The sequence below is a fragment of the Gymnodraco acuticeps genome, unplaced genomic scaffold, assembly GCF_902827175.1.
Source record: "Gymnodraco acuticeps unplaced genomic scaffold, fGymAcu1.1, whole genome shotgun sequence".
Taxonomy (NCBI): Eukaryota; Metazoa; Chordata; class Actinopteri; order Perciformes; family Bathydraconidae; genus Gymnodraco; species Gymnodraco acuticeps.
Genome location: NW_022990999.1, coordinates 426,768 through 441,969, shown reverse-complemented (window position 1 = coordinate 441,969; position 15,202 = coordinate 426,768). Strand labels below are relative to the sequence as shown.

At 41.6% G+C, this 15,202-nt stretch overlaps 1 protein-coding gene across 10 annotated transcripts in view; it reads left to right on the top strand.

Annotated features, from left to right (window-relative positions):
• LOC117559260 (rho guanine nucleotide exchange factor 10-like protein) overlaps positions 1-15,202 on the top strand; it is a 75,983-nt gene that overhangs the window by 17,459 nt on the left and 43,322 nt on the right. For 6 of the 10 annotated variants that reach the window (XM_034235937.1, XM_034235938.1, XM_034235939.1 and 3 more), the window contains 5 exons: positions 3,374-3,451; positions 3,843-4,022; positions 11,169-11,285; positions 14,058-14,150; positions 14,934-15,104. In XM_034235937.1, coding sequence (XP_034091828.1) covers positions 3,374-3,451; positions 3,843-4,022; positions 11,169-11,285; positions 14,058-14,150; positions 14,934-15,104 — 639 coding nt within the window. Of the gene's footprint in view, positions 1-3,373; positions 3,452-3,842; positions 4,023-9,788; positions 9,905-11,168; positions 11,286-14,057; positions 14,151-14,933; positions 15,105-15,202 lie in introns of those variants that run through there. The other 4 variants (XM_034235941.1, XM_034235942.1, XM_034235943.1 and 1 more) reach the window with 4 other exon arrangements.

The window sequence follows — 15,202 nt, the reverse complement described above, 5'->3', positions numbered from 1 at the left end:
ATACCTAAAAACATGGCGAAAATGGATATTTTAGGGCTGTTGACAGTATTTTCTGATTTATGGAGTGATAAAAAGATATATCCAATATCCCTTCTGTAAAAGCCTTAGATACTAATATGACTACAAAATGAAACAAGAATTTTGAATCTGGCTATATCCAAAGTTCAGATTTCGATTCCTGAAATGTGTTAAAATATGTGCATATTTAATGAGATAATGGATAATTTGCATGTTTAAACATGCTATTTCAGAAAACTTGTAATACAAAAGACAATTGCCTTATTGTAAGTAATTAACTGGAGAAATTTCTAGCTGATACCTTTAAGTTAAAAAAATTACCCTATTCACCTGGGGTGTCTCGCCTTAATTAACTATTAGTAGAGCATAAAGAGTAATGAATATACTTTAGGAATCCTATTAATATCTAATAATAAAAATAATAAAATTCAATAACATGCTTTAACCACTAGGCGTCCCTTTCTACCAGCTGTGCACCATTATGGTGTAAATACAGCCTATCTACCAATTGGATCAAATATAAAAGTCAGCCGAATTAGTGTTGATACTGCAAGGAGACGTATTGTGTGAAAAGAAATGTAAGATGTTGTTTAATTGCTGATATATTTATGATCCACGTCACGTTTTCAGTTCCTCATGTTTGTCTAGAAGTCTTCTCATCAGGGCTCTATAAATAAAGAACTACAGCAGATATGTAATATTTAATGCAGCCGAACCGTGTATTACAATGCCGTTATGTGATGACTTTCAAAGAGAAAAGCAAGCACACTCGGAATAAAGTATTATTTTATTATTAAAAAATGGTTTCGGTCTGTTTCCGGTATTTGTTTATAACGATGTGCTGTGAGATGTGAGACTGGGTTGGAGAATTGCACAGGGGAAAATAACGTATCTATGCCACAATTTTAGATAAGGATTTTGTTAAACTAATACGTTTGCGCTGTGGACCAACACTATACATTGACGGGGAAGGGGGTAGCAATAAAGATAACACCATTAAACAGTTACACAACATAACAGAAATATCGATATCGATAGCAGCGTCCCTAGCAACCACCTTGGTAACAATGAAAACGTTGAATGGACACAATTTCCTGAAGTAATCTTCGTAATAACTAGCAAACTGAAGATCATGTACATCCACTGCACACATAATCTGAAATGTGACCTGCTCTATCGAAATCAGTCGCATTGACCCGAAGACACATTTTGAGTTGTATACACTGTTGGAAAGAGGATATTCCTAGCTTTCTAATGATATCAGGATTGTTTTTGTACTCCAAATATTAAGCGAAATATATCCCATTATATAATGACTGTCACCGAGTCATCATTTAGAGAAAAAGGCCTTCAAAGTTTCCTCTTCTCTGGAATCCATCGATCTGATTGATTATTAGCGGAGCATCCATCCATCCATCTTCTTCCGCTTATCCGTGGTCGGGTCGCGGGGGTAGCAGTTCCAGCAGAGAGCCCCAAACTTTCTTTTCCCTGGCGACATCAACCAGCTCTGACTGGGGGATCCCAAGGCGCTCCCAGGCCAGCGAAGAGATATAATCCCTCCACCTGGTCCTAGGTCTACCCCTTGGTCTCTTCCCAGCTGGACGTGCCTGGAACACCTCCCTAGGGAGGCGCCCAGGTGGCATCCTAACTAGGTGCCCGAACCACCTCAACTGGCTCCTTTCGACGCGAAGGAGGAGCGGCTCAACTCCGAGTCCCTCCCTGATGACCGAACTTCTCACCTTATCCCTAAGGGAGACACCAGCCACCCTGCGGAGAAAACCCATCTCGGCCGCTTGTATCCGCGATCTCGTTCTTTCGGTCATGACCCATCCTTCATGACCATAGGTGAGGGTAGGAACGAAAATGGCCCGGTAGACAGAGAGCTTTGCCTTCTGGCTCAGCTCCCTTTTCGTCACAACGGTTATATTAGCGGAGCAAATGATCAAAATACTACGGAGGGAAGATATTTTCGTTTGGAGGGGAAGCTCGCAAGTGTGAGTGTATACGTGTGTGTGTGTGTGCGTGTGTGTGTGTGTGTGTGTGTGCGTGTGTGTGTGTGTGTGTGTTTGTGTAATTTTGCGTTTGTGTGTATTGTGTTTGTTTCCCGGGGAAAACACTCACGAGAAACACCGGCTGTTGTTATGCCTGCTGTGACGTTAAGTTACTCCGTTCTCCGCTTGTAATTATGCCGTCACAAGCTTCAACGTTGTATTTATCATCTGAATTTGCCGAAACAAGTTTAATATTCTGAAAGCCAAGACTTTGTTTAATTGAAATCAGATGAAAACAAACTGTAACGGACCCTGCCGTGTTATCTATGATTACTATACTCTTACATTCATAATTTCAGCCGGAGGGAGGGGGGGCGGCGCTGCGGAAGAGCAGATTGCGAGTGAGAGGTGCCTCTCTTCGTCCCTTTACAAGCTTCAAAAATGTATTTATCGTGTGATTTTGGAAATAAAAGTTTCATATTCTGAAAGCCAAGACTTTGTTTGTTTAAAATCAAACAAAACACCCGAACCCCGAATAAATAGTTTTTTACGTAATTCCACGTTTATGTTGAAATGAGCCGTTGCGACTTCCGACTGATTTCGAGCGGGACACAAATAACAACTCATATTTCTCGCATCAAATGACATCAAAACGCATTTTAATGGCCAAACTAACATTAAAATAGGCATTTTCCACAGAGAATAAAACGAATGTCGGCCATGTTTTTTTTTTCTGCAGGGAGACATTTGAAGATCACGTGACATAGACGCCAGCCATTGGAATGAATGGTGAAAAAAAACGTAGGGATCCTACAATTTCAGAGGCGTTTTTGTAGAAATACTACGTCCCAAGTTGTGGACACGTTACACGTTAACGTTACACGTTTTTTTGTGAGACTGGGTTGGAACAACAACACGTCATGTCATGCTCCAGCTTTCTCTTTGTCACTCTCATGCTGTTTTCATTCTCTAATTAATGGCTTCTTTATTTCTGTTTTCAACTGTCAGCAGAACTCAACACTTCCTGCAGATGTTTCAAAATAAAAGCCTTACTCCTTCCTTATAAATTAAATACTTTCTATAGAAAATTGTTCATTTCTAATATTAAGCTTAAAATAAAACAGAAGAAAGTTGAATGCATATGTGACTGAAAACAATTCAGTTTGTGTTGAAAAGTGAAAGTGAGAGCAGCAGAGTGATTCACGATGTGAGCCATTACAGGACATTTGACCAGGCCTTAATCAGTGACCCACTTTTATCACAACACTGCCATTTAATATCAGATTTGATTAGAACATTTACAGGATGTAATGTTATATAATGGTATAACTCAGAAATAGTACCTGCATTTCTCTCCTCCTCAGGTTGTCAGACGTCTCATCCTCAGCTCCATCGTCCAGAGTGAGTGCAGCTACCTGGACTCTCTGAAGAGAATTCTGCAGGTGAGTCTCATCTCTCACATGTAGCAGCCGGTCCGTGTGGAGAGCTTTGTGTCTTTGACAGACAGTAGGGATGGAATCGGGCTGCTATTTTTTTTAACTCACTCCAAAGGTGAGGTTCTTAAGCTCTTGTATGGAAAACCAAAAGAAAAACGGTAGTGATGATGGAGCTATACACAGTGGTTCCTTTTGATTCATGGTGATCATAATATTTTACCCACAAATTCTGACAATTGACATTTTTGGTCATTATTAATCTCTCAAGACATTAGAAACGTTTAAAAAAAGTCAATTTGCAAAGTACACAATTTGATCTCCAGAGATTCTTTGTATGCTAAAGGAAATGTAAGCACAGATCAACAGGATGTCCAACCGACCTTTCTCTGTGTATCAGGAGTACCAACAGCCTTTGTTGGAGCCACAGAACTTGGTCCTAAACCCCAAGAAGGTTCGTCAAATCTTTTACCGTCTGCAGGAGATCCATCAGTGCCACTCCATGTTCCAGATTGCCCTGGCATCCCGAGTGGCCGAGTGGGATCACAGCGAGAAGATCGGAGACCTGTTCGTGGCCTCGGTCAGTCCACGACCTTTCATCTACTCAGTCCTTTTCTGTCTGTCCTCCTGACCTACTATAGACAAAAGTATTGGGCCACCTACACATTACACCTACAGGAGCTTTTATGACATCCCATTCCTAATTCTTAGGCATTAATATGAAGTTGGTCCCCCCTTTGCAGCTATAACAGATTCCACTCTTCTGGGAAGGCTTTCTACAAGATGTTGGAGTGTGCCTGTGGGACGCCCATTCATCCAGAAGAGCATTTGTGAAGTCAGACACTGAGTTTGGACAGAGGGCCTGGCTCTCCATTGTAGTTCATCCCAAAGGTGTCCAATGGGGTTGAGGTCAGGGCTCTTTGCGGGCCAGTCAAGTTCTTCCACACCAAACTCATCCAACTAGGCCTTTATAGACCTTGCTTTGTGGGGCACAGTGATGCTGGAACAGAAAGGGCCTTCCCCAAACTGTTTCCACAAAGTTGGAAGCATAGAATTGTCCAAAATGACTTGTTCAGATGAAGCATTAAGAATCCACTTCACTGGAACAAAGGGGCCCAGGCCACCCCCAGAAAAGCAACCCATAGCATTATCCCTCCTCCACCAAACTGTACAGTTGGCACAATGCAGTCAGGCAGGTAACGTTCTCCTGGCATTCGCCAAACCCAGACTCGTCCATCAGACTGCCAGATAGAAGTGTGATTGGTCACTCCACAGAACACGTTTCCACTGCTCCAGATTCCAGTGGCTGAGTAGCCAATGGGGACGCACCTCTGAAAGTCCCGCCCACCTGGGACGTTTGTGTCAGAATCGGAAACAAAAAATGAGGGAGCGCAAACGAGAGAGCTGCAGCGAGAGCAAAAGTCTGATCATTGAGAAAGAAGCAACAAGAACTGCAAACAAAAACCTATGTTAAAATAAAGAAAAAATACTTAAAGTTTACATGATTACACAAATGATTTGTTTGCAACTCATAGTTTTATTTTTTTAATTAATTTTATTTTGCTTGACTCAGTTTTTTTTCTCTCTTAAACTCTTAGTTTTGCTTGATTCTGAGAAAGTGTTGCTTTATCTTTATGACACAAAACTAAACCCATACTTTACACCCCTCCACCTGGCGCTTGGCATTGTGCTTGGTGATGTAAGGCTTGATGCAGCTGCTCAGCCATGAAAACCCATGGAGCTTCCACAGTTTTGGTCTGATATTAATGCCACTTTTACGCAATATGCGCCTCAGCACTCCACGCCCCCCGCTCTGTAACTTTACATGGTCTGCCACTTCGTGGCTGAGTTGCTGTGGTTTCTAAACGTTTCCACTTTGCAATAATACCACTTACAGTACAGTTGATCGTGGAATATCTAGGAGAGAAGAAATGTCACCAACTGACATGGCTAGGTGCTTGATTCTATACATCTGTGGCAATGGGACTGAATGAAACACCTGAATTAAATGATTAAGAGGAGTGTCCCAATAATTTTGTCTATATAGTGTACATCAGCACATCACTCAGGTGTGTTTCAGTTCCACACCACCTGTTGGTCTCTGTAGTCACTAATCCTCTCTAGTCGTGTTTCCTCAGCATGGTACAGCCCCACCCGCCTCGCTGCATAGAATTACCTCCACCCCAGTGTAGAACGGGGACCAGCTGTTTGCCGTACGATGTGGCGGGAACTTCTGATTAAACATGAGACAAGTGGCGGCGCTAGGGGGTGGCTACTTGGGCTCAAGCACCGGATGCTTCACTTAAAACGTCTCGTGAGTAATGTGCAGTACCGGAGTCCAACAGAGAGGCAGCAGCTGCGGGACAGTAGCCTACGTACTGTGTAGCCTTCCCTGCCCTGAAGAAGAAGTGATCCTTCCTGATCAGTGCCTGACTAAAGTTAAAGCCAAAGTTATGGATATTAGAAAGTTATTTCCATCAAAGCAGGCACCACAAGCTGCTGCTGCAGCAGCAGCAGTATCAGCAGCTGAGAACAATGACATCACCAGCGGTGAAGAAATGGATGATGTTTCAGGTTTTTGTCCGCTTTAAGGTGGTGGTAGATTCTGATACGAAACTATGGTCACAAAAAGTTCCAAATGTGCCTTTTTGGCCAGAGGGAAGTCTCTCAGAACTTTCCGCTTTATTTAAACACTTGAAGAAAGAAGCGTCATCCAGCTGGGACTACACACAGTTCTCTCTCTGAAGCTTTCATCTGCACTTCCTCCATTCAAAGGCGAAGTTAAGGCATTAACATTCAGCCATTTGTTTTCAATCTGTGTTCAGTGAAAAAACTGGAATTGCAATTTATTGTTGCCGCGTTCCCTTTAATTAAATCAGATCCTGTAATAATTTGATTCAGTAATGCTGGGATTTGCATGCAGTAATGAGATCATGTGATTATGTGATCCTGTCTTGTATCTATCCTTAAGTAGTTAAATGGACAAAACATGTGTTGTTACTCTGTCTCCCACTGACTCAGTGTCAGCTTCCAGATTCTTTGTGGCTGCTCCATTCCATCAATCAATCAATCAATGTTTATTTATATAGCCCAATATCACAAATGTTACATTTGTCTCAGTGGACTTCACAGTTTGTACAGAGTATCAGTATGACAATACGACACCATCTGTCCTTGGACCCTCACATCGTAAAAGGAAAAACTTCCGAAGAAAACCCACAGTTTAAAGGGGCAAATGGGAGAAACCTCAGGGAGAGCAACAGAGGAGGGATCCCTCTCCCAGGACGGACAGACGTGCAATAGATGCCGTGTGTAAATTGAAAAGATAATACATTTGCAACATAGGTAGTCCAAATGTTTGGAAATGCATGTGTGTATAATAGGAAGATGAAACCACGAGGATATCCATCCAGGACCTATGATCCAGGATCACAGCCACGACTCAAGATCCAGGGCTCGCGATCCAGGACTCAGGACCACAGCAACAGGATCAGCCACGACTCAGGATCCCGGCGTATATAGACACCAAAAAGACATTTGGGGAAGTTGGGTTAATCGGAACATGAGAGTACACAGGTATAGACAGAGAGAAGGAAGAAGTAAGATGTCCCCCGACAAACTAAGCCTATATCAGCAAAACTAGGGGCTGAATCTAATCAGCCCTAACTATAAGCTTTATCAAACAGGAAGGTCTTAAGCGCACTCTTAAAAACGGATAGGATGTCTGCCGCCCGAACACAAACTGGAAGCTGATTCCACAAATGTGGAGCTTGATAAGAAAAGGCTCTGGCTCCCATTGTACTTTTAGAGACTCTAGGAACAACCAACAACCCTGCATTCTTGGAACGCAATGCCCTAGTAGGACAGTAGGGTATAATGAGTTCTTTAAGGTAAGATGGCGCCTGCCCATTAAGGGCTTTGTAGGCGAGAAGAAGAATTTTAAATTCTATCCTGTGTTCTATAGAGAGCCAGTGTAAGGCAGCCAGAACAGGAGTAATGTGGTCCATTTTCCTAACTCTGATTAGTACACAAGCTGCAGCATTTTTAATCAGCTGAAGCGACTTGACTGACTTCTTGGTACACCCTGATAATAAGGAGTTACAATAATCCAGCCTTGAAGTAACAAATGCTAGTTTCTCTGCATTGTTTTGAGGCAAGATATGCCTGATTTTTGCAATGTTACGTAGATGGAAGTGGGCGGTCCTTGAAATTGATTTTATGTGGGCGCTAAAGGATAAATCCTGATCAAATATAACACCAAGATTCCTTACAGTCTCACTGGAGGCCAAATTAATGCCATCCATAGTTAGTATATCTTTAGATAATTTGTTTCGTAGATTATTTGGGCCGAGTACAATAACTTCAGTTTTGGTTGTGTTTAACATCAAAAAGTTTAAGGTCATCCACGTTTTTAAGTCCTTGAGGCAGTCTTGAATTTTATTTAGATGATTAATTTCATCAGGCTTGATTGATAAATATAGTTGAGTATCATCCGCATAACAATGAAAGTTTACAGAATGATTCCTTATAATATTGCCTAGCGGAAGCATATATAATGTGAACAAAATAGGTCCAAGCAGTGAGCCCTGTGGCACTCCATGGCTAACTTTGGTTGCATGGAAGATTCATCGTTGACACACACAAACTGAGAGCGTTCCGATAGATAGGACCTAAACCAGCCTAAAGCAGTTCCCTTTATGCCAACTAAGTGCTCTAGTCTTTGCAATAAGATATCATGGTCGATAGTATCAAATGCAGCACTGAGATCGAGCAAGACAAGAATAGAGACAAGTCCCTTGTCTGAGGCTATTAGAATGTAATTTGTGACTTTAACCAGAGCTGTCTCTGTGCTATGATGTGTTCTAAAGCCAGACTGAAAATCTTCAAATAAATCATTGTTTTTTAAGTAATCACACAGCTGTTTTGCGACTGCTTTCTCAAGAATTTTTGAGAGGAACGGAAGATTAGAAATAGGTCTATAGTTGGCTAAAACCTCTGGATCGAGGTTGTGCTTTTTCACGAGCGGTTTTATCACTGCTACTTTGAATGATTGTGGAACATAGCCTGATAATAAAGACATATTCATAATATTTAATAAAGAAGTGTTCATTCATGGAAAAACTTCCTTCAACAGCTTAGTTGGAATCGGGTCTAAGATACACGTTGATGGTTTGGATTAGAAGAAAGAATCATTGAATTCAATTGTTCAAGGTTTATGGCTGAAAAGCATTCTAGTTTACTATCTAGTGTAATATTAGAACTTACGTTTCCGGGAGCTGTTGATAACACTATACTGGTCAAAGGCAAGAGGTCATTGATTTTGTTTCTAAGAGTAACAATTGTATCGTTAAAAAAGCACATAAAATCATTACTACTGAGTGCTATGGGAATAGAAGGCTCAATCGAGCTGTGGCTCTCTGTCAGCCTGGCTACAGTGCTGAAAAGAAATCTTGCATTATTCTTATGCTCATCTATTAATGAAGAGTAGTAGGCTGCTTTCGCTTTACGCAGTGCTTTCTTATATTCATTGAGAGTAATATGCCAAATTAAACGAGATTCTTCAAGTTTAGTGGAACGCCATATCCTTTCAAATTGTCTCGACTTTTGCTTTATTTTGCGGGTTTCGGCATTATGCCGATAAATAAAACAACAATCTATGTTGTTTTATTTTCTTCTTTTTCAAAGGAGCAACAGAGTCTAATTTTATTCGCAGCGCATCTGTAGCACTATCAACAACATGATCAATTTGGGGTGGTGTACATTTTGTATAAGTTTCCTCCCCTCCATGCAGACATGCTATCGAGTTAAGGATTGGTGGAATCTCTTCCTTAAATTTGGCTATAGCACTAACAGATAGGTTTCTGCTGCAGGAGCTTTTGACTAATGCTTTGTAGTCTCGTAACAGTACTTCAAAAGTTACTAAGAAATGGTCGGATAAAGCAGGATTATGCGGTTCGACTATTAGTTTCTCAATTTCAATACCATAAATCAGAACAAGGTAGAGAGTGTGATTATATTAGTGGGTTGGTTTATTTACACTCTGACAGAAACCAACATAATCTAATATAGAGTTAAATGCAACAGTAAGGCTATTTTTATCATCGTCAACATGAATATTAAAGTCACGTATGATAATTACTTTATCTGTTTTAAGCAGGGGCGGACTGGCCATCTGCAGAATCTGGAGAACCACAGAACAGCCAGTCGTCAAGGGCCGTTGACGGCCGGCCCTTTAAAAAAATAATAGTTTAAGCGCTGACGGCCGACAGAGGGCGACAGCGGCCACTAATGCAGTTGTGTGGTTCTTATCTGTCAAATAATAACACACGAAGAAGAAAAAAGACCGGCCACACGAAGAGAAGGGATTAGACGCCGCGGCAGACAGGGAGATGAAAAAACATGGATACAAATCAAAGAAAACGAAAAGAAAAAGGTGGGGCCGAGAAGGCAAGAGAAAAAAAGGTGAAGTCACTCGCATGTGAAGCATATAAATGTCGCAAATTAACAGACCTTTTTGGCAGCAGCGCTGCTACAAGCACTATCAGCAGCAGCTTAAAACAAGTGCAAGATGATGAAGAGAATGATGAGGGCGCGAGTTCAGATATACAGCCAGATCCTGCGTTCATGATGAGGGACAGAGTTGAGCTGGTGGAAGAACCAGCTCAACTGGCACATACAAGTGCAGGGCAAGAGTAAGAGGTGGCTGAGAATTATCCCTTGAACTCAGTGGCGTTTTCTCCTGGAGGCCAAGGGAAGCCAGGCTTCCCCTGTTTTTTTGGATTGTAGTTATAATATTAATAAATAAAAAAAACTTTGTTTAGTTTCAGTAATTATTCTGCCGGCCCATTTATAGTATTTTACAAAGAGTGAAACAGCGCCCCTCTAGATGTTATGGTGAAACAGTAGATTGCATTCTCTATTGCGAGAGGAGGCTTGCCGAAATTGGCTTCCCTTGGTGAAAAAAATGGAGGGATTGACCAATCAGATGAGGCTCACGTCATGCCTCACAATCCAATCAAATCGCATCAACTTCAGTTCGTACTGTAACTGTCATCACCGCCCTTAGAAAGTAGCAAGCAACTGAAGCAAGTGCAATTATGGAGGGTGGAGATTTGGAGTATTTCATCAAACATCATTTTACTAAACTTCCGCTACAGCAGCAACTAAAAATTAAATCTGATGACAGGCCAATGATCAAACTGGAGCTGTGTACAGAGAGGAAAAAAGGAGCGAATCGGACGTAAAACTTTAAATAATAAACAGCGGATTTCTAACATTTGACATTTCATGTGGCCGGACTGGGTCAGTTTCCAGGGCTGAATTTTAGTCCCAGTCCGCCCCTGGTTTTAAGAACCAAAGTTGATAAAAACTCAGAGAATTCTGATAAGAATTCTGAATAAGGACCTGGTGCACGGTACATTGTAACAAATAAGATTGGCTGCAAAGTTTTCCAGGTCGGATGCGTAAGACTAAAAACAAGACTTTCAAAGGAGGTATAATTTAATTTTGGTTTAGTATTGATGAGTACATTTGAGTCAAAGATGGCTGCAACTCCACAACTCGCAATTCCATCAGATCAAAATCTTCTAGATGTCTCATATTTCTGTCCGAGGCCTGTTAGTAATGTTTGGATCTAACAGTTCTTCCTTGTTACTTTAAAGTTGAAATGTAAACTGGCAGTGGATCATAGTGATCAAGTCCTGAGGTCACACTCTTTCCTCCACAGTTTTCCAAGTCCATGGTGCTGAACGTGTACAGTGAGTACATCAACAACTTAACCAACGCCATGGCTCTCATCAAGAAGGCCTGCATGTCTAAACCTGCTTTCCTGGACTTCCTGAAGGTGCTTACTTTTAATCATGTCTCTTGTGACTCATTGATTGGATGGGGAGGCTGGGGCTCAGGGGGTAGTGTTCATATTGAATGGTGAGTGGTTCGATCCCAAGCACTATAATGTTCTATAATGTTCATGTGTCCTTAGCAGTGGTGGAAGAAGTCCTCTGATTTGTTACTTAAGTTACTTACTAAAGGTCCTGCATTCAAACTCGTACTTTGTACATCAAAATATACTTAAAGTACCAAAAACAAAAGTACTCCTTGTGCGTAATGTCCCGTTTCAGAATTGTATATATATTGAGTTACTGGGTTACTGTTATGAACAGAGTTGGGTGTAACGCGTTACTGTAATAATATTACTTTTGTCGGTAACGGAGTAGTGTAACGCGCTACTTTTATAATTCAGTAATCACACTACAGTTACTAACATTGCCCCGACACACGTTACTTCGTTACTTACTAAAATCAGTCATAATCAAACCTCAACAAGCACCTGCAAAGAACACATGCTAAGGTGAAGCTAACGCACAGCTATTTGTTGTTTGTTGATATCACGCAGTCTGTTCTTCTGCTCTGTTTTCCGGTTGATGACGAATACACACTACCGCCGCCTGCTGGTAAGGAGAGTTATTGCCACTCACGCATGCGCAGTTCGTACGTGCTCGGCTGAAGTCTTTGCGGTGTCTGGTTCCAGTGCAACACATGGCCAACACTCAGGAGAACACGCCGACGCAACAGCGTGAGCAGAGATAGACTGCGCAAAATATACAGATAGCAGGAGACAGAGGACAGCCACGGTCAGATAGGAGAACATTCAGGAGCTATCTGGATCAGTCTTATGCGACAATGGAAACTGAACTAAAGAGAACATTTGAAACTTTAGCAGTCTGCGTGATCTGCCTGCAGGGAGGGGTGGGCCGGCCCTGCGAGTAAAGTAACGAGTTACTTTATGTAGAGAGTAACGAAGTAGTGTAATATATTAGTTTTTTTTAAAAGTAATATGTAATATATTACTTTTTTTTAGTAATGACCCCATCTCTGGTTATGAATATTGATATAGTGTTTTTATCACAGCTGGGTAATTAAGTGCTAATTTTAATAACTAACTATATAACTAACTATATAAATATATGTCAAAGTGTATTTAATAATTAATTTAGATTTTGTAGTAGCCTATAATCTAACCATAAAAGTAATTATTAACAAAAGTTGTCAAATAAATGTAGTGGGGTAAAAAGTACTATATTTGCTTCTGAAATGTAGTGGCGTAGAAGTATAAGCAGTGGCGAGCCGTGACTTTTATACCTAGGCCCTCTGAACCTCCCCCCTTCCCTCGAAAAAAAGAAGAGTTATTACGTCACAGCGTATGCTTCAGCGGGAATATCAAAACAGCGGCCCGGGGTGCAAAACGCATCAATGACAGCAACCCTCTACCACACAAAACAACACCATTTATATAAACACCTATCATGACAGGGCACCCACAGCCAAGTAACAATTAAACATGAATGAAGTCGGCACGGCGGCCCACATTGAAAATGACTCAGGCCTACCTGCATGCAGCTGATCCTTTGCCACTCCAAATTATCATTGTAACTCAATCTTGAAAATGACTCTGTTAATAATTTCGCAACAATCTCATCACTATCACTGACATGAGCCATCATTACATGACATTACATGTCACTTGTTAGACGCTTTTATCCAAAGTGACTAACATACTCAATACTGTGGGCAATCCCCACAGGAGCAATTTGGGGTGAAGTGTCTTGCCCAGGGACACAACGACATGCTGACTGCAGTGGGGTTTGAACCCTGACCCCCTGATCCCAACACCAAGGCTCTACCCACTGCGCCACACGCCTCCCACATGAACAAACTTATGCTAATTAGATACTTCCGCTAGCTTGACCCGTTGTTATAACACACATGCATAAACTTCACAGCGGGCGGAACTTGTCATAAAGGCCACGAAAATAAAGCCCACCCATTTAGAGGGAAGATATGATTGGTCAATTATTGTACTGTCATTTGACATTACTCTCTCGTTGAGTTACCCTAGCTGGCCCTTTGTGAATTTATAGCTGGACCACCGATCACCTCCTATCTTCAGAGTAACTCGCAGGGACGGCAAAAGGAGCTTCTTTCATTTAACCCTTCACATTCCAACAGAAACTGAACTGGCAGATTCAAAGGATTTATTTCTTTGGAAATGTTATTTTAAATACAATTAAATCAAGTTATTTTGGTAAAACTAATACAAAATATAACAAAATAAATATTTTTAAAAAAAAATATTTTTTATGTTTTCAAATATTATTATTTGTAATATCTTAGGCCTCAGAGAGGGGCTAGAGGGCCCTGACGGCTCGCCACTGAGTATAAGGTAGCATAAACTGAGAATACTCAGGTGAAGTACAAGTAACTCCAAATTGTACTTAAGTACAGTATTAAGTGCTTTGTTACTATCCATCACTGGTCCATGGAGATCTGTAATTGCTCCGGCTGTGTGTCAGTCTCCTGAGCAACTACACCTTGTATCTGTATGGATGTGTGTCAATGGCTGAAGGCTGACAGTTAACTTGGTTCTCTTCCGGATGGGACCGAACCATCTTTTAATGTTAAGACTTAACAGCAGCAGCACAGAGCGGTTCAAACCTTTCAACACCATACAGATTATACACACAGCTGATAAATACTGTTTAACTGCAGAATAACTATGCTAAAGAACCTTTTCTAGACAGAGACTGACACAGTGTCCTCTCCCTGTGACATTCAGAAGAAGCAGGCCTCCAGTCCAGACAGGATCACTCTGTACGGCCTGATGGTCCGACCCATCCAGCGCTTCCCTCAGTTCATCCTGCTGCTGCAGGTCAGCCACACACATCACACACATCACACACATCACACACATCATACACATCATACACACAGAGCCCGCAGTGTGGCCACACTGATGATATGCACGGTGAACAGTAGTTCTGACAGAAGAAGAGAGACCAAAACATGCTCTCTAGTCACTGTCATATGTATTCCTGTTCCAACACAGTTGATGGGTTTGTTGGGATGGTAGATTTTTTAGATATGTATGAAAATTAAGCATTTTCATGGATGTGTCATTGTCATTATGTCTTATAACCATCCACACCTAAATATACTGTACAGATAGTGGAGTTATGTTGCTCACCAGTAAATCACTAATGTTGGCAGGAAACAGGAAGTGTAAATCTCTCAAGTGGCAGCACGTGGTGTTTGGTATCTCTACAAGCTCAGAAACATTTGCACTGAGACTTTGTGTTGGGGTTTCGGACAAAAAGGAAGTGAAAGCCAGTCACTCCTGAGTTTGCTGAAGCGCATCGTAATCAATCCCCCCCAACACCTTCTCTTAACAAGTATTACTGCACGTGTTCGTGTTGTTCCCTTATTCTGACATCTTGAAACTGAAACTGTTAGGAAGATGAAGTTAAGATATTTATTGATGAACATCAAGCCCATAAACACCATGAATGCCAAACATCATCATAATTTGGCCCAAAAATATATTCAGATTGAATTCACTTAAGAACATTTTGTTGACGATTATTACATCACATGTGTGCGTTACTGTGTTCCCTGTGAGCTTCAGGGTGACTGTCGTGTGTTGTTGTGTGATCAGGACATGTTGAAGAACACCCCCCAGTGGCACGTGGACCGGCTACCACTGCAGCTGGCTCTCACCGAGCTGGAGACTCTGGCCGAGAAGCTGAACGAGCAGAAGCGCCTGTCTGAGCAGGAGGCGGAGCTCCAGCTGCTCGCTCACAGCGGGGGCGACCGCACCCTCAGCAAGGTGACATCATGAGGACACAATGAGCTGTTCAGCTGGTTTATGTTTTGTATGTGATGTTACATTCACTTTGATCTATTCAGTTGATGATGGTTTGGACC